At 52.7% G+C, this 17,896-nt stretch overlaps 3 protein-coding genes across 4 annotated transcripts; all 3 read left to right on the forward strand.

The window, feature by feature from the left end:
* Positions 1-9,297: 9,297 nt before the first annotated feature.
* Positions 9,298-12,111, forward strand: LDBPK_100020 (hypothetical protein, conserved; the record flags this gene model as incomplete). The annotated part of the gene is made up of 1 exon (XM_003858794.1): positions 9,298-12,111. The coding sequence occupies one exon, from the start codon at positions 9,298-9,300 to the stop codon at positions 12,109-12,111; it is 2,814 nt and encodes a 937-aa protein (XP_003858842.1).
* Positions 12,112-12,968: 857 nt separating this feature from the next.
* LDBPK_040020 lies at positions 12,969-15,728 on the forward strand (the record flags this gene model as incomplete). Of its 2 annotated transcripts, none has more annotated exons than XM_024473450.1 (1): positions 12,969-15,728. In XM_024473450.1, one exon carries the CDS (start codon positions 12,969-12,971, stop codon positions 15,726-15,728), a length of 2,760 nt encoding a protein of 919 aa, XP_024329222.1. Both variants share the same exon structure in this region, with proteins under 2 accessions (XP_024329222.1, XP_003858843.1).
* An 822-nt stretch (positions 15,729-16,550) lies between these two features.
* On the forward strand, positions 16,551-17,642 carry LDBPK_100040 (thymidylate kinase-like protein; the record flags this gene model as incomplete). The annotated part of the gene is made up of 1 exon (XM_003858797.1): positions 16,551-17,642. The coding sequence occupies one exon, from the start codon at positions 16,551-16,553 to the stop codon at positions 17,640-17,642; it is 1,092 nt and encodes a 363-aa protein (XP_003858845.1).
* Positions 17,643-17,896: the final 254 nt, after the last annotated feature.

The raw sequence follows: 17,896 nt of genomic DNA on the forward strand, positions 1-17,896 counted from the left end.
ATCCTACTTCCCGTGGACAAGAAGTGTGAAATGGAGAGATGAAACAGGTTGCAGATAAGGTAGAAAACGTCGTAAAAAGGCTCAGAGTAATGCTGCGAAGTGGAAAAGAAAAGCCAAAGCGAGTTGCGGTAGCTAGCTGGTTCGTAAGAGGCAGGTCAAATGTGGCAGTAGCGTGTCGGGGAACTTTACAGAAACACGGAAAAAGAGGAGATGAGTTGTAGAGGTATGGATAGTGATGTGAGGCGGAAGAGTGCGCTACGCGGAGTGCGTCTTGGGTGGTTGCTTGTCGCGAGGAGAGCGGCGAGCTTGGTATGGCTGCGCCTCAGGGGCCGGGTGCACTCCAAGACGCTCTAAAAGAGGGCCGTTCGTTTTTGCTTCCGTTCTTTGTGCGATAAGAAAGGAATGAGATGTCGTGCACTTTTTGCACAAAGTGGAGCACACTAGAGAGGCTGGCTATGATGATCGCGGAAATCAGTGCCGCGTTAGGATAGAAAAAAGAAAACTGGAGCGCGCAGGCTTGAGACAAGGAGAAAAATACCTCATGCTTCGAAAGTGGGGAGAGAGCTGCGTATGCTTTTCGCGCCAGCACCGAACGGGCTGATGCTCCTCTAGGCGGGCTATCAGAAAGTGTCAACCGGGTTATTTAGGTGAGATCAGAGAAAAAGGAGGTGGGAGAAGTTGTCCTTCGTTGTTAGGCAGCGATGATTTACGTATTCCGAGGGCAGCCTGGGAAAAGAAAAGAGAGTCGCCCAACCATGCCGTTTCTCATGACAGTAAACAAGTTGAGGAACGCGACGGGTTGAGGAAGAGGGCGAAAAAATACAGCCTAAGATACATGAACTGAGTTCAAAGGTACGCGGTAGGAAAGCGCATTTGCTGAGACAGTATAAACACCCAGAGTTCATGATGTCCGGTTCGACGGCTCGCTTTATAACTTAAGCTGCGACGTGGTCCTTGCCGTGTTCTCGCAGCAGGTGACAGATCTTACAGACGCCGATGCCGAGCTCACCAGGCAGTGAATCCCGCCTGAACGGCGTGCGATGCTGCTCTCACACCCAGCTCACGAGCACTTTTGACATCCTCTGCATCGCAGTTGGGGTTAGAGTGCGGAAGTAACCGTTGTCCATGCGCTCTCAGAAAAGGTATGGCCGGTAAGCCTTTGCGAGGTGTGCCTCTGCTTTGTCCACGCACTGCGCCCGTTTGGAAAAAGTCCACATGCACGCCGGTCGCGATGATGTGTTGCACTGTGTTGCTCTTGGAGCAGTGCATATTGGCGAAAAGGCAGCCGCGCTGTGCGTCTCGTACGGAATCCACCTACTTTCTGCATCTCAGAGAACGCATGCTACGCATCTTACTAGCCCCCTCCCTGTCCTGCCTTCAGAATGCTCTCAGCGCCTTTGTAGTCTTTCTTGGCGTCTAAGAGTCCGCTGTAGTTGCTGATGAGCGTCATGAGCACCGTCGAATACTCGTGAACCGACGTCTTGAAGTAGTTGTGCGCACAAAAAAACAGCACCGTTTATTCAGCGACTCGCCGCAGAGAAGGATGTCGGGGACGACAGCATGCTTTAGTGTCGCCGCCGCTTTTGCATCATCTTCAGCTAACTCAAATGTGGCGGCATAGCCAGCATTGTATTCAGTTGTGGAAAAGGGACAAAGACATGCCGCGAAAGCGATGCCAAGCTTGCCCTCGCTGTTGAGGTGCAACTGAGTTCGTTCATGGCCCGCAGATGACTTGAGCACCACCTGGTTCTTCTGAAAGAAATTCTCTTGCGCGGTCAATACCAGCAGCGATATCACCTTCTCGCCGGTAATTCCGTAGGTGAGCGTGCTCGTACCGTCCCCGGAGGTGGGGATGCCATAACACCCACTCAAGGGTTGGAGAACGGATCAGGGTCGAACGCAAAGCCGTACTTGGCAATAGCTTTGTTGAGTTCGATTTTACTGACACCAGCACCAGTCCATAAACACCCACCATCGATGGTTACACGGAGACGCTTGATATTTGCTGTGTCGATGGCGATAGCGCCACAGTTCAAGATGCAAGCCCTTTCGAACACCGTGCATTCGCCACAGGGGGTTATAGGCACAGAATGCTTGGCACAAATCCTCAGAATCGATTCTACTAGTGGCGGTGGCACTATCTCCGCTGCCGGAGCGCATGGGATATGAGTCGATTTGTGTTTGTTGCATATGCTATGCCGATGATCCCTGTTGAAAATGAAGCCTGTTGAGGTCAACACATGCAACGCCCTGACTTTACCAAGCGCTTGCCGGCAGAGAGCCTGATGCCTTTCGATGGGCTCCACCTCGTGCTGGGTCAGTCCCAACCGCGTCAACCACAAAAAAAAGAAGACTGTCATTTTCAGATGCCCCTGTTAGCTGGCGTGACAGCTCCATATTGGCATTTGTACGCGGTACATAAGCTCTCATGGCATGGTAGCAAAAGTATTCGAGTAACACCGGCAAAAGCAAGGTTTTCAGTCGAAAAAGCCGATATGGGCAAAAAGAGAATATCTTGGGAGAAAAGAAGCGTGTGAAAGTAAGATGCTGTAACTCGTTCGGCAGCTTCAGTGATTTACTTGCGCAGCCCCAATTCTAAAACAAATGCCTGGACTAGCCTTCGCCAAAGTTTGCAAATCTTAAACCCTGCTGTATTTCGAAAACAATGTGCAGCTCGTCAGTCAATACACAAGAAAAAAAAAGAATGTTGTCAGAACAGGAGCGTGAAGCATTCCAGAGTATGTCATCAACACGTAGGTGCTGCAGGGTTTTCTGTATCGCAGGCAAAGTATACCGATATTGCCTCTCTCAAACAGTGGTCCGTATTCCAATAGCACAGGCTGTGCTAATACAAGCTGTCCTCTTCTCAATCACCGACTAGCACCACTAAAAAAAAAGTGGAGGCAATTTCCTACCTCCCATTGCTCATGGACTGTCCTGGCATAAACTCAAGGGTGTGTGTAGGTGGGTGGCAGGAAAATAAGAGAAAGATTTAATTACTTTGAATCTATATTAGAAGAAGGGTGATGATGACATTTAAAATCGGAGGCGCACGCCATGGTAAGATTCCATCCCCTTCTTTTTTTCGCACACCGATCTTCTTCATTCTGTTTCCGATCAATTGGCGATCTTATCTTCACTTCGAAAGATTTCAAGAAAAGGTAGGAAGAATACCAGTTGCTGTTTTTTTTGTTGTTGCTGTCTTTAAAGTAGCCTCTTTCAAAGAAAACCTCTACCATGATGCAGTTTCACAGAAAACGTATCCATTTCTTTCACAGAGACTAGTAAAGAGGCAAAATCCCGTGTTGACAAAAGAGAAACCCCGGGCAGCTAGATTCTCGTGTACATAGGCAATGAATCGTTGAAAAGCGAGTGATATCTGCAAAATTGGTGTACATCGCAGAATGAGCACTACACCAGAGTTTGTAGTGGAAGCAAGAGCTGCATCGCTGACTTCTCAGTTAACTCTTTTTGCATCTAATCCATCAGACGCCCGTGACCGAGCAAATGAAGGGGAGGTGATATATTGCTCCCTCGTAGACATATACAAGGCGAATAACTCATGTGTTTTCAAGCATTAGTACGAGAAGGCAGAAACCTTATCGTCAAATACAGACGTTTTGATCGTTGTTTACTTTGTGTTCGCATCGCTTCCACTAGGAGGCCTACATATACGATTAGAGCTTTTCCACTGGTGTTCGCGCTAGCTCGTTCCGAAAGAAAAAGAAAACCTGTACTTTGGAGGGCAGATAGGATCCAAAACAAATGTAGTCTGCCCCGTACACTTTTTTTTGGCCGTCAATGCTGCTCCTCTTTCTTTTACATCAATCGTGCGCGTTCGTACCCTCACAAAAGGGAAAAGGGGGGAAAGATGATGAACGCGCGAGTACAAAGAATCTGAGTATCTTTCTTGGTGTCAAGACACCAATGAAAAGACACGTGGAAAAGCCACTTTTTCCCTTCTGCAGCAGAGGCTGGCCTCAAACTTATGTTTCGAATGAAATCTAACAACAACCACAGTGTGCACTGAGGAGCCCCTCGCAATAGCTGATAACCCAATGAAAGCAGATGAAACTGAAAAAAAAATGCTAGGTGTGAGCGGCGCTAACAAAAAAAAAAAAAACAATCCTCTCAACAGAGGAAGTGAAGATACCAGCAGTAAAAATAACGCGCTCAGTTCCCAAACTCTCAAAATCTCTGAAAAAGAGTTCTGGGACTTCAGTGTAAGGGAGAGTTTGTCTCTCTTGTGTTGAACTTTTTCTGACGTTGTCTGCTCAGTTGAAGGCGATAACTGCGATTTTCTTTTCAGTGTACTACTGCTACGTAAAAGAAAAATATTTTGCTGTCTAATACATGCGTTTTCTTCTTGCTTTCCTCGTGTTCTTTCTGACGCGATGACAGCGGCACCTCACCACGGCATCAGGGCCCATTAGCGACTCTGTTGTGAAGCCAGGCAGCTTGTATTTCTGCCAGTGACAAACACTAGAGTAACTGGTTCAATAGCCTACAGAATGGGAAAGTGCGGGGTTTGTTGCTTGTGGCAAGCGCCGAAACGAGAAAAGGTTGGATTTCTTCATTTACCGTGGGCTTCAGATGTGCAACCTTGTCAACTTGTGGCGCTTTCCCTGAGTAAGGTTGCCCAGGTGGACAGATGACGGCGTGTACGATCAGATTTTGGTTCGACCCCTATTACACGTTTAAGGTAAGAGTTTACTGAACAAACAAAAAGAGGTTACAGCAGCCCCATACCAATGGAATGCTGTAAAGCTTGCTTTGCCGCGAAAGCACCTGCACTCGGGCCAGAACGCAGTTCTGACGGAACTTCACAAGCGCCGTGAGGTAATCTTGATTTGTTTACCTGCCTGTGGCATCGCATTTAATGCCTCTTTTAAGATGTACGCGTTATACATCTGTTCAATAAGTTTCACTTCTCTTGCAGCAATCAAATTGATGTTTGAGGTCTATGGCAATACCAAACAAAAAAGAAAACAAGTGATGAAATGACAGAAAACGTGAAGTCGGTGATGTTTTCCTTTTGCCGTTACATGCAGCGAACCCCATTGTGACAGAGTCAAGAAAGCAAAACAATTCCACTGGAAGGAGGCCCAACAGCAAGAGCATCATCGATGGTTTTGTCTTTTGCGTCTTGAAGACGCAGGGAGTGCGGAAATGCTGCTTTTGAAATGCACCCCACACCACTGAAGCAAAAAAAAAAGACACAAGATTATACGGACTATGTGGCATCTACTAGGAACGCCGAGCGCTGATACTGTTCGAGGCGCCTAGACAGGACTTTCACAGTACCGACTTCTCGTCTATCTGAGGAGTTGCTAGCGTACGTTGAGACTGGGGTGGCAGGGAAAAGTACAAGGGCTGCCAGAAAGGAGCGCGAGTTGTTCGGAGGTGGCGGCGCACGATGCTAAGCGCAGAGAGGCTCGCCGTTTTTCTCGGCAAACTGCAGGGCTGGAGCTGTGCCGTTGCACAAAACGTCATATTTATGCTGGCATGTTGTGATCAGAGAGGTCTCGTAAGTCTTCTCGGTTCTCGAGTGAACGCATCTGGCGCGTGTGTGTCACTTGCTCCTGTTGAAATCAGCGAGGGTGGTTATTCTTGCTCGTCTGTGTATGTCTTGCGCGCACTTGCGGTGAAGGAAAGCAAAGAGCTGGGGGCGCGCGAAGATGCTGATGAAGCCTTTGGCAAACTTGAACTCCGTTCGATTTTCGTCGCCTAGGACGACGGAGTTGTGATTGACACGTCTCACTGGAGAGATGGACGAAGTCCATCGCGTTGGCCAAGTTGCAGCGCTCTTGAATTCTTGGCTGAGGATTTTGCCCCCCCCCTTCCCATTGCATACAAATGCTGTGGCATAGAAGATTGCTAGCTGCGTTCCAGCGAGAGGTATCCAGGTACGCGTATGGTGAGCGATGCATACCAACACGCGCGAGCATTACGGCATGCAGTAAAATGCAGTTTCGAGATTAACGGGTATTTCAGGATTATCTTCTAGCTCTTTTTTTCCTTATGAGATGTGCTTGGCTTGTGTTTTGCTGAGCCAATAAAGGGAGCTTTTATGTGGTGCGCAAGCGAACCAGGCCACGCGGGGGTGCAGGTCTGATAGCTGTAGCTCCGTTCCTCTAAATGATGTCACCACTCTGCGAGTCTGCGGTGCTTGCAGGTGTGGAGGCTGGGTTTGAAGTCTGCAGGTATTATATTGACAGCGCCTCTCACGCGCATTTGTTTGTAATCCCGTTGGCTGGTTATGTCTTTGGATGAAGAGTGTATGCTGCTCTAGGTACAGGCCATCTGTGACGGCCTTCGCTAGAATAGTACCTGAACGTTTTTTTTTTGATTTTTTACCTACGCTAATGCTACTGCTTTCACTGTGCGGCATCGTTTTTTTTTTTTTCCGGTTGCTGTGGAGGTAGAGGGTTCTTGTACTGCTCGGAGCCGTTGCCTTTCTTTTGTATAAGACATAGAGACCAACTTCGGTTCACTGGCGGGCAAGACTTTTTTGCCTGCTGTCATTATGTAGTTTAATGCAATCATCCACTTTTCGTCTTGTTGACTAGCTGGTCTCCCTAAGGCTAGTAACAGTACGGACAGCCTGTAAGGAATTCCTGTTATCGGGAAATTCGCAATTCCGTCATGACGCTCGTCTACCTGCGCGTTGACTCCCCGGAAGTGCCGACTTGACGGGCTGTGTGGAACAGGACGATTCATCCTCAAATGACAGTGGCAGATTGTTTTTCCCGCCATCTTCTCTCTTCTCAGTAATAAAGCACTTGAACTGCTGTTTAAGCTCATTCTTGAGAGAGGTCTCAACTCTATACGGTGAGATCGAGTTGTCCTCACTACTTCGATGCTCTTGCGCACGCGCTATGAAAGAAGCTTCCATGGATCTTTTGTTCTACGTTCTGTAACGCTAGTCGTTGACTACGCTTTCCAATGCGACGCTATCATCGAGTTGCCACGACTGCGATGAGTCAAAGAAGAGGTGCCTCTTTTTATAATTTTGCCTTCTGCGTGGTATAATCTCTTGGTGTTTTTAGTGAGTCGGCCCGAGGGCCGTGTGTACATGCAAGAAGCGCTTCTGATGGAGTTGTTTCGTTCATTGGTCACGCAGAACACCGCACTGGATGCTGTGTGCGCATTTTAGGCAAGATTTTTGTTCTTCGTGCGACTCATGCACTGGCTGTGGTAGGACTGTGCTTTCATGTTTTAAAGCGGTAGCGTTTCCTTGGACATCGGACGCTGCTACCAACCCGAGTTTGTGCGGCACCGACAAAGGAAAAGCGCCGCCTCGAGCATCGCGGTACGTAACTTGTATCGGAACATTTGTACGCAAAAGCTCGATTTTCTACTGCTGTATTCCGTGTGAAGAATTTTCTAGTTCAAGAAAAGAAGTATATTCTCTTTTCTGTTAGAGCAGATCGTAGGCTTGCGATGCGGAGAACCAGTAGGCCCCGAAGTAGATGAGCATCCGCAGCAAGGTATTTTTACCGATTTCCGTCATATTATATGAAGGAGCGCAAGAGCTCTGGTCTTGCGGGCAACGTGTCTGCTTTCGCTCATGCGCCTCTTGCATCACTGTTCTTCTAGATGCTCTGTTCAAGACGTCTTCAGCTCTCGGGCACTTGGCTATCTGTGTTTTCTTTTTCCGCTTATGGTGGTGCAAAATGTAAGCTTTGAACGTCTAATTTGTGCTGCTTGGAGATCTTCGATGCAGGTAGGTCTAATCATCTCGCATGTGTGTTTGCCAAGGTTTTTTTTTTTCCTCGCTCGATGCTCAGAAATACCGTAGTCAACAAGCTTTTACGTGCGTCGTTGTGACGGCTACTTTTTCGTTCCGATGACGCCGGTTTTGCTCGCACCGTAAGCCGTTATCGTGCGGCTGATGGTTGTGTCCTAGCTCCTGCTCTTCTAGATGGGTCCTGAAGTTCTGTTTCTGCGAGCAACCGTTGCTGTTACAGGAAAATCGTAGCTTCCTGGATGTAGTATTGGCCTGCTATGTTGCAATGGGTGTCATTTTAGTGGTGCTTGTGCTCATTCATCGCTGAAGTGGTGATAGTCGGTTTTTCTGTTCTCGATCGTCATGTTATGCGCTGGCGCTGATGGTGCTCTCTGATCCACCTTCAGTGGCAATGTCTCCTTCTCGGAAGTGTTTTCTTTCCTCTCACCACATCAAGGTCACAAAACCTTTCTCTAGCTCTGGCTGATGCTGATAGCTGTTAGCTATTGCTTCGCCAGCCACTTCTGAAGCTGCTTTCGGAGCAGTACAAGATTGATTCGAACGCCTTGCTTTTGCTAATATGATAAGAAAAGGGCTTGTGTGTCTCCCTTGCCATTCTTATTGTCTCGTGCGAGGGAAAGGCTAGCTACATTTTTGTCCTTCGGGGTGCAGGACTACTCACTACCTGAGCGCACAGGTTTCTGGACTACTTCAGCCTCGCTATCGGCCCAGAGGAAAAGGTGATTGCGTAGTTCTGCTTGTAGCGGTTTGAGAGGATGCAAGCGCAGAAAGGGAAAAAGAGCAACGAAACAATGACATAGAAGATGGCATATCTATCTGTCGATGGTGAAATAACATATGCTATGCATATGTAAAAGAGACGTTTTTGTCCAACGAGTGTGTGCTGAACGAGCGTCGTTTCCCGGGCTGGATTTGAGGAATCTGCGTTTCGCGGATACCTGTACGACTTTCTCACTCCATTTTGAAATGAGCAAATGTTGGTCATTCATTGCGCTTGCACGAACCCCTTTGTCTCTCGACCCACCTATCATGGCCGTTGTTCGTAGTTCAGTGGAGAAAAAAGACAGGGAAACTGAACTTGCTTCATCATCTAGCTATCAAAAGAGCAAATGCTGGAGAACACTAGGTAGATTTTTTTTGCCTTCTAGCTTTTTCTTATCATCCGTGCAAGTGCGGCTATGAACTTTCTCACCGGTATCTATAGCGATGCCTCTTACCGTTTTTACTGGGATACAAACCCTCGGTTTTGCGTAGCTGCTGTGGCCTCACATGTCGAGGATGCCGAAAAAGTGTCGCAGGTGTTGCAGCAAGTATCGCCGCGCATGACCATTGTTTGCACGGACAAGATCGTCTTGGATACATCAAGAAAAGCAGCTTCATCGAGCGATGCATCTCAGCTTCTGCGAAGCGATTGGTGCGTGAAGCGCCAAAAGTCGGTTTTTAGCTGCATTGTCTTGGTTTGCTTTCTTGATCGTCTCGGCGTTAATGTCACAGCTGCAAAGTTAAGTGAGGAGCTGGTGCTGTGTCTTGGAGCTTCGGTCGAATCGATGCGCTGCGACGTTGTGTTTGCTCCGGTCGCGGAGTCGACCGCCGACAGCAATGAAGAGCTCAGGGACAGCATTGAAAAGAGCTTGAGATCTCTGCTCGGAAGCCGCCTTGCCGGATCGGTGCTACAAACGATCGAAAACGGTGTGTGGAGGGGTATTGCTGCCCTGCAAAGTCTCGTATTTGACAGCACGGTTGCTTATCACAAGGGAGAAGTGCGGCGACTCCGTGACCGCAAAGAGATGCTTAATGACGATAGCGATCAGCGACGTGCTCTGCCGGGGCTACATTTTAAAATTGGCTGGCATTATTTGGTGCTTCACAACTTTTCGAGCGCAAGGCAGCAGATGCTGTCGGGCCTGCGGAAAATTAAGACTCTTTTTCCCCTTTTCCCCTCCTTTGAGGCTCGCTTGTGTGGATGTGTTTTTCTGTGGCATTTTTTGTTTTGTATTTCTGTGAGTGAAGGCCATCTCAGCAGCTCTTCGGAGGTGTACCAGGAAATACGGTGCTTTGTGGATTGGATAGGGACGGCTTACGGTGGTAGCGTCAAAGACGAGTGCCAGACGGTTGTCTTGGTTCTCACGAAAGTCATGGAGGCAGAGTGGCTCGAGTACCTGGCCCGGAAAACAGAAAACCTGATGGCGCGACAGTGTTGTGATTACCTTGTGGCGTCTGCGCAGGCGTTGCAGGATTGCGATGCATTTTTCCCATCTCGTAAAGAAAGCATCGCCATCGAGGCGCCGTCACACATTGGAGAGGAGGAACTCCTGGGCAACCACGCGTCTGCGTTGTGGAAGTCCTTCGATAAAAGCGCTCTTCGTGGCCGGATCGCTCGGCTTCTGGCAGAAGCAAAGGCAGTGAGCTCGTCTCGGGAGACAGAGGTTGATTATCTTGCGTTTCTCGCCGGCAACGAGTTGATGGACGGTGTCCCCGATACCGAGATGATCGATCGCATGCTTGTGAAGGCGAGCAGCACGATCATCTCCCGGCTAGCTGAAATGGCGTGGGGCAGTGCCCGTTCGTGGAGTGCACTGTCCCCACGCTTGACTATTGCCCTCCTGCTGCATGGCTGTGTTGACGCCCTGGGCCACGCGGAACAGGAAAGGTACTATCTGCGTATGCACGAGTTGGAGGGGTGTCTCCACAATGACGTCGTCCTGGAGTACCCGAAAGGAAGACTGCAGTCTCCCTTCACTGCTGTGGCCTATTTTGACGAGGAGAGCGCCAAGGTAGTTGGGGACTCAGCACGAGTGGTTGTCACGCTTTATTCTACCTCTGCAGCATGCATCGACGTCGACGTGCGCATGCTCGCCCTCTCTTCTGGGACGGTGGCTGGAGCCACAGAGACCCAAGTGCCGTTCAGCCCGGCTCGGTGCGTTAAACTGTCTGCCTCGTGTCCACAAGAGCTTGCCGTCGACGTGCCGCTTTCACACAGTGGAGAGTATGTGTGTAGCAGCTTGACGGCCGACGTCCATGTTGGCGGGATTTGTGCCACCACGCGGTGGCGCTTCGCCGTCGGGCCCTCTAGTGTGGCGGGTAGGTCCGCAGCCGGCACACGCGCGGTGCTCTCTGCGAAAATATATCGGCAAGTGCTGCAGGTGTTGAATCCACCGACTACTTTCAGGGTGGAGTGCCCCTCTCTCCTTGAAGCTGTTGAGGGAGAGTGCGCTGAGTGCGACATTGTCATTTCGTGTGCTTTGCTCGGGGTGCGGAATGGCTACATGACCCTCCCACACGAGCCGAAGCTGTTCCGGGCCGTGTGTTGGGCCAGCGCGAACGAGCCACTCCCTGTCACGGAGACCGGCGGGCAGGCGCGCTATGCGGTGCCGGACCTAGCAGCCGATGAGTCTGTGCGGCTCCTTGTGAGTATTGCCTGCATTCGTAGCGCCGAGTTTCGCCTCCCCATCGCCTTTGAATACTCCACAGATCGCTACGGCGGCGTCAGTTGCTGCCGAACGCTCCACATATCAGTTGACCCACCTTTCAACGCTGAGCACTCAATGATTGGTGGAAGCCTATGGGGTGACGCCGCGGCGGCAATGTCTGTCCCGTCGACAAGCTCGTCGTACGCACAGTACGACAAGAGCGTCCTGGTGAAAGCCGCCGACATCTTTAGCTCCCCGCTGGTCACCAACTGGAAGGACGACTGCGCCCTCTATTTTTTCACGAAGGAGACGACAGCGAAGGAATTTGTGTTTCAGCGGGGTGACACCGTGACGCTAAGCAGTACGTTTCGTTGCACCGCGAAGAGGGGTATCACAGTCCTCCACGCTGAAGTTGTCGCCGGCGATGACGTTGACGTGCTGTCGTTCTGCTGCGGCGAGGAGAGCTCGTTTCTCGAGGAAGGTGAGTGCGTCACAATGGTGACGCGCTTTCAAGCCAAACGTCTTGGACGGTTTAACCCAGGCTTCATACGCATCTTTTTCGCTCCCCAGCGCACAGCGGCGCGCCTGTACTCCGACGTGTGCATTCCAACCGTCTACATCGAGGACTTCGGGGTGCAGGTGTCCGCAAAGTATCCGCTGGTTACACCATACGGCTCGCCTCTCGAGCTGGACGTCTCCATTTACAACGCGGCCGGCGTTCCGTTCATTGGTGAGCTGTTGCTGGACCCACAGACAGATGACTTTGTGTGCGCAGCCACAACACGCAGGTCGCTTCAAATCGGGCCGACTGAAGGGAGTGTGACACGATACGTGCTCACCCCTCTTCGTGCAGGTGAGCTGAAGCTGCCTCGTTTCCATGTCCGATGTGATGCAACGTCGCGTCTCGTCGCCAGCGCTGATGAGAGCTACGTCGTGCATGTCCTTCCCTGAGGTCCTCAAGAGTAGCGCAGCTCGCCACTCGCGGACGGGATGTATGGGCATCTCACTATTTAGAGGCGTTCTGGGAAGGATAAAGAGAACGGATCGATGCCGCAGCACGTGGGCTGAGCCGCATGCGCTCTCGCCTGCTCTTCTTTTCTGTTTTTCTCTCAATCACGTTTTGGTGTGCCCTGAACGCAGGTGCCTGAGCACAACCAGCGCAATTGTAGTGGCGACAACCATGCGGTGAAGATGCACTTTTTCGTGGACTCTCGCACGCTGGGCGACATGTACTCTCATACTTGCCAACCAACCGTCACTGGCACTTTTGCTTGCATTTTCTCTCAAGTTCTGCCAAGCGCTGCAACCATCTCCCTCAAGCACTGACCTGCTCTCTCCCCCTATTGTCTCTTTCTCTTCTCCCTTTTGTGTACTACTGTGCCATTGCCTAATATTGTATGCTGAATGGCAAGCGCAGTGACGTGAGCAAGGTCGGCTGGTGTTTGTGTGCGGTTGTCGTGATCGACACTTTTGCCCCTCCCCCGCTCGGGAAGGCGCGTTGGTTCTGTTTAAGCACGTGCCTCGTCACGCGCGGTTTTTGTCACATTGTTTTCCACGCGCTTTTCTTTGCGTTTAAGCGCCGCTCGGTGCCGCAGCACACGCGCGCGCCTTCTTCTCCCTCCCTCTTCTGCTGGCAACGCTAGCAGGGAGGAGTAAATCGTATTCTCAGGCACCCCGGCCCTTTCGCACAAATAAGCATCATGAGCATAGAGGAGCACATAGCTGCGGCCATTGCAGCAGATGGCGCCGCGACCGATGCCCTAAAAGAGGCTTTGCGCTCTCATTCGCTGCTTTCCATCTGTAAAGCCATGCGGGAGCACTTGTGCACACCGGAGAAGGTGCAGCCGGCGATGCGGTTGCTCGCATCCGTGGCTGCTGGTCGGGCTGGTCTCAGCAGGACCGATATTAGGCTTCTGTTTGTATTTTTCGCGGAGAAGCTGGCACAGCAGGAGCTCCAGACAACGGCCCTGAGCTCGCTGGCGCTGCTCATCTCGTATATCAGAGAACAGCATGAGTGCGACGAGGAGTGGTTCAAGATTGTTGGCACACCCTTCACAGAGTATGTGCGCGTCCAGCAACTGCCTCTTCACAGTCGCAAGCAGTGCTTTTGCATCATGTCTTTTTTGTTCACCGAGAAAACTATGGACCTCTGCGATGGCAATATCCTGGCGGCGCTGCTTGAGCTGATCGATGGTGAGAGTGACCCCGAGCTAGTATTGCTGACGTTTGACTTGCACGTGGTGGCAGCGACTCGCTCCACAAGAGAGGCATTCGCCACCGTTGTCGACGACTATTTCGAGAGCGTTTCCAGCTACTTCCCTGTGGTGTTCTCGCAGCCGCCGGGCTGCAAGGTGACCAAGACAGACCTGCGGACGGGCTTGAAGCGGTGTCTCTGCCTCGCCGTTTACAAGGAGCTCTGCATCCCGTTCATGCAGAGCAAGCTGACCTCTCCGTCCACCTCCGTCAAAGAGGACGTACTTGATGTTCTGCTCACGTGCTTCGACACGTACTCCTCACAGGATTTGGTGCCGCACTGCCGATCGCTCGTGCTTCACATGAAGAGCGAAGTGATCAAACTGTCGTCCTTTGCTGACCGCGCATCGAACGCGACGTTGACTAAGTGCCTGCTCATGAGCTGTGAAGTTCTCGGTCGAGTGAGCAAGCAGTGCAGTGCCAAAACGCAGTCGGAAGCGCTAGAGATCTTTGGACCCGTGGTGGAGGGGGTTTTGGCCGCTCTCTCCGCCGACCCGCCCACCTGCTCAGCCTATGGAACAATGGTGGTTCACGTCCTCACAGGGTCGTGGAATTGCTGCCTCTTTGTCGCCTCATATCTGTTCTCGATGCTCGCAATGTCCATCGAAGGGGCGGAGCGCCCAGCCAACGCGTTTATCCTGCTCGCTGCCCTTGCCAGCGGCATGCTCGACGGCTTGGATGCGTTTCCCGGCGAAACCCACAAGGAGCAACTCCGAACTAGTATCGAGAGAACCACCCCAATGGTTGTGGAGACAGTGACAGGCTGCTCGCAGAGGTGGCGCGCCGCGGGCGACGAGACGTGCATAGATGATTTTACTCTCATGTGCGGTTGCGAGTTCCTCGTGTGTGTGCTGAAACTGTCTGCCGCCATTGAGCCTTGGATGCCGGCGGCGACGGCGTCCGAGGGAGTCGACGCCCTTGTGTGGGTGGCGCTGCATCACACGGCTGAGGTCTCCGCAAAGGTGTGCCGGTTGCTGCGCGAGTACGCCGCTGTGGATGCGCTGCAGGTGCAAGAAGCGCTATCGCGCCTTCTTTGCAACCCGTCGGCGCCGCCTGAGCAGGCACTGAATATCGCGTGCGAACTGGCGAGGACCTCACTGGCAGCGCTTCTCCTCGTATTTGGCGATGGCTTCTTCTCCACAACGTGCGAGTGGATTCGAGGAATGGCAGCAGGGCAGCGGGCGGCGGCTCTGCAGAAGGCACTGCAGCACTTCGGGCGAGCGCTGCAGGATGGCGCCGCGGATCGCATGACAGCGTTGCTGGGCCGTGACGACGTGTCTCCTGAATTCTTTGAGTGCGCATGCCTTGTGGCTTCGAATCTGAGTGGCGACACCTGTGGACAGCAGCTGTCCACAGAGGGAGCTCTCTCCTTGCTTGGAATCGCGGCGGTAGTGAGCGGGCGCACACACCTTCACTGCGTGCTGTACAACTGGGCAAACACGGCGGCACAGTTTGTGGGTCTCACGACTTCCGACCACCAAGCGTGGCGTCGGGTAGGGATGGAAGGCATTACGGGGATGCTTATGAACAAGGTTTTCCCAGAGGACACACAAGCATTGCTCACTCGCGTGTCAAGGGGGCACCTCAATGTGGGGGTTGCCATTCTGTGGGGCAAGCTGCTCGCCGACCGCGCTGACGGTGGTGAGGCGGCGGCGCCACCGCCTGGCGAGCTGGTGTCTTCCTTCCTGTATCAGCACCTGGGGGTAGCAACTTCTGCCTCGTGTTGCGACCGCGCAGCGGTGCAGGAGGCCTTCTCGTACGTACCGTTCTTGGCCACTCAAGTAGGTGGCCGCCCGTCCCTCTTGCAGCTGCTCTTGGGGTCTGAAATGAGTCATTCGGAGCGGCCCAATCACGCGCTGTGCTCAGCGCTCCATTGCCTCGTTGATAAAGAGACAGAGGAGCGAGTGCAGGCCTGTCTCGTAGACCTTTTGGCAATGGTGCGCAAACTCACCAGCAGCGGCGCAGACAACGAGCGTGCGCTGGCTCGCGCCCTGCTCTTCAGCGTCGACGCCAAGTGCGGCGGGAGTGTTGCGTTGGCTCGCTCTGTGCTCTTCAACGATTCAAGTGTGCAGGCGCTGCTTGAGGGCACCAAAGACGCGTCTCTTACTGTGCGGTGCCGCAGCTTGCACCTCATTAGGTCTCTCGCCCGTGGCGCGTTGTTGTTGATGGGGAACTGCTCTCAAGAGGAGAAGGCGGAACTGGCGCGCGCACGCGACCATATCCTTCTTGTCACGAAGCGGTCTCTAGGGGATCACAAGCGAAGGGTTCGCCAGGCGTCAGTTGCGTGCCGGCATGAATGGTTCAAGGTGAAATAGGCTCATGCTCACTCCCGGCGGACTCGAGGATGAGACATTGGGGCAGAGGCCTGGTGGAGGGGAGGGAAGGGGGCTCAAAAGTGCGATCTGCTCGGTCTCCTCGCTTGCACCACTCCATGAAACTATTGCTTCAAGGCTTAATCGAGTCCGATACACACACACACACAGTTGCTCGTTTCTCTTCCTATGCCTCTCCATGTACGGGTGGCACGCCATGCAAGATCTGGTCATGTGCACTCCGCCTCAGTCCATCCCATGAGCGGTGACGTGGAAAGACGTGAGGGAGGGGGCACGTTGGGTTCGTGATTCTCGGGCGTTACGGTCTCGATCTCTCGAATCAACGAATGCGATAGCGACAGCGCTTCGTATTTTTTTCTGCTTCGTTTGACATGCGAAAAGAAAAAGTGTTCTCACTTTCGTCACTGTGCGCGGCGCGCTTTTGCCCGAGGATGGTGTGTGTGGGAGGGCTGATTGCCCTGCCGTGATCGCTCATTGCCACCGTACGAGCCCTCCGTCTCTCTTCTGCGATCGTGTGCAGTACATGCACCCCCCCCTCACCTACACGCACATAGAGAGGTGCTTGCCAGCGAAGGGTTTCTGCGGCTGCCACAGGTCTGGGAAGAGCCTCCACGGGTCCGAACTGCTGCGCCGAGGTCGCTCATTCTCCTCTCCTTCCTACGCACACAACACAAATCCAGGCACATGCATCTAGTGTGGCTTCCACACACGGATAGGCGCAGAGGCACCACAGGGTTGTAAAGAAGACAATAAACACAACCAGAAAACGACTCGCTCCTTGACGCGGTCAGGACACCGGCTCCGATGCGCGCGGTTGTCTTCAGCGATGTCTCCTCTGCAGAACTGGGAGAGCATATCAGAGCCATCGCCTCCACGTCGTATGCCGAGGTAGTGTATGTCGATGTTTCTGAAAGCTCTGAGGCGGACCTGGCAACGGCGTGGCATACGCGCTATGGTGGGGCGTCGCACGCTCCACCAGCTGCTCGTGACGAGCTGGATGATTTGAAGAACACCTTCGTGTGCTATCTGACCGAACAGAAGACCCTCGAGGACTCTGATGTAGTGTACGCTGTTTTCGTAGCGGAGGTGCCTACTCTTGTCCTGACTCCATCCGTGACGCTGACACCGCTGATGCACACGACAGCAGACGGTAGTGTGTCTGCCAGAAAAGCGGCCATCGAATCGTTGTTTTCAGTGGCGCCGTCATCATCCTCTGCGGAAGTGATCGTCATTGAGGGCGGCGATGGCGCCGGCAAGGAGACACAGACAGGGCTCCTGGTGCGGCGAGTCCACGCAGCTGGCGACGAGGTTCACGCGCTGGATTTCCCCAACGAGAAGGGCCTGTACGGGGGGCTTGTGCGGGCGGTGCTTTCGGGCAGGAAAGGGTCCATTAGCGAACTTAACCCGCAGCTCTTCAGCTTCCTTTACTCCCTTAACCGGTTCGGCTGTGCTCGCCAGCTGCACTTTTGGCTGCGACGAGGCAGCTCTGTGGTGCTGGATCGGTACTACACGGCGAATTTCGGGCATCAGGCCTCCAAGTTACCCCCAGAAGAGCGGGAGGCATTCATAAGCGACCTGGAGTTCATGGAGGTGGAGTGGCTCGGTCTGCCCAGGGCGACGTATGTTTTGTACTTGGATCTACCGCCCGCCGCGGCCCTCGAGGCAATGAGGCGGGATTCGACCCGGAAGCAGCTTGATATTCACGAGACTGCTGGCAGTGACTACAAGGAAAGGGTTCGCCAAACATACAGGTGGTGTTGCGAACACCTGCCAGGCTGGCATCATATTGAGTGCTTCGACGATGACGGGCGACGTCTCACACGAGAGGAGGTGCATGCTTCCATCACGAGCCATTTGCGGGACGCCGGCTCACGTGCGATTGGCGCTCCATCGTAAACTTCCGTGCACGCGCTGCTGTTTTTTCGAGGCTCTGTTTGCGCGACCGGACCTCTTGCTCTGCCGGCGTTCCCTCGACGTGGCCAGTGACACAGACAGAGCCGGCTCTTTGCGCCTGTGCGCGCCAAGCGGGTTTTGTAGCATTTTTGTGTTCTCGTTTTCGCATGACGCTACTCGAAATTGGCGGACTGCTCGAGGCTCAGAGCACACCTCGTTTCACGCTGTGATCGTGCACGCAATGGTACCTGCTACGC

Source organism: Leishmania donovani, chromosome 10 (assembly GCF_000227135.1).
Source record: "Leishmania donovani BPK282A1 complete genome, chromosome 10".
Taxonomy (NCBI): Eukaryota; Euglenozoa; class Kinetoplastea; order Trypanosomatida; family Trypanosomatidae; genus Leishmania; species Leishmania donovani.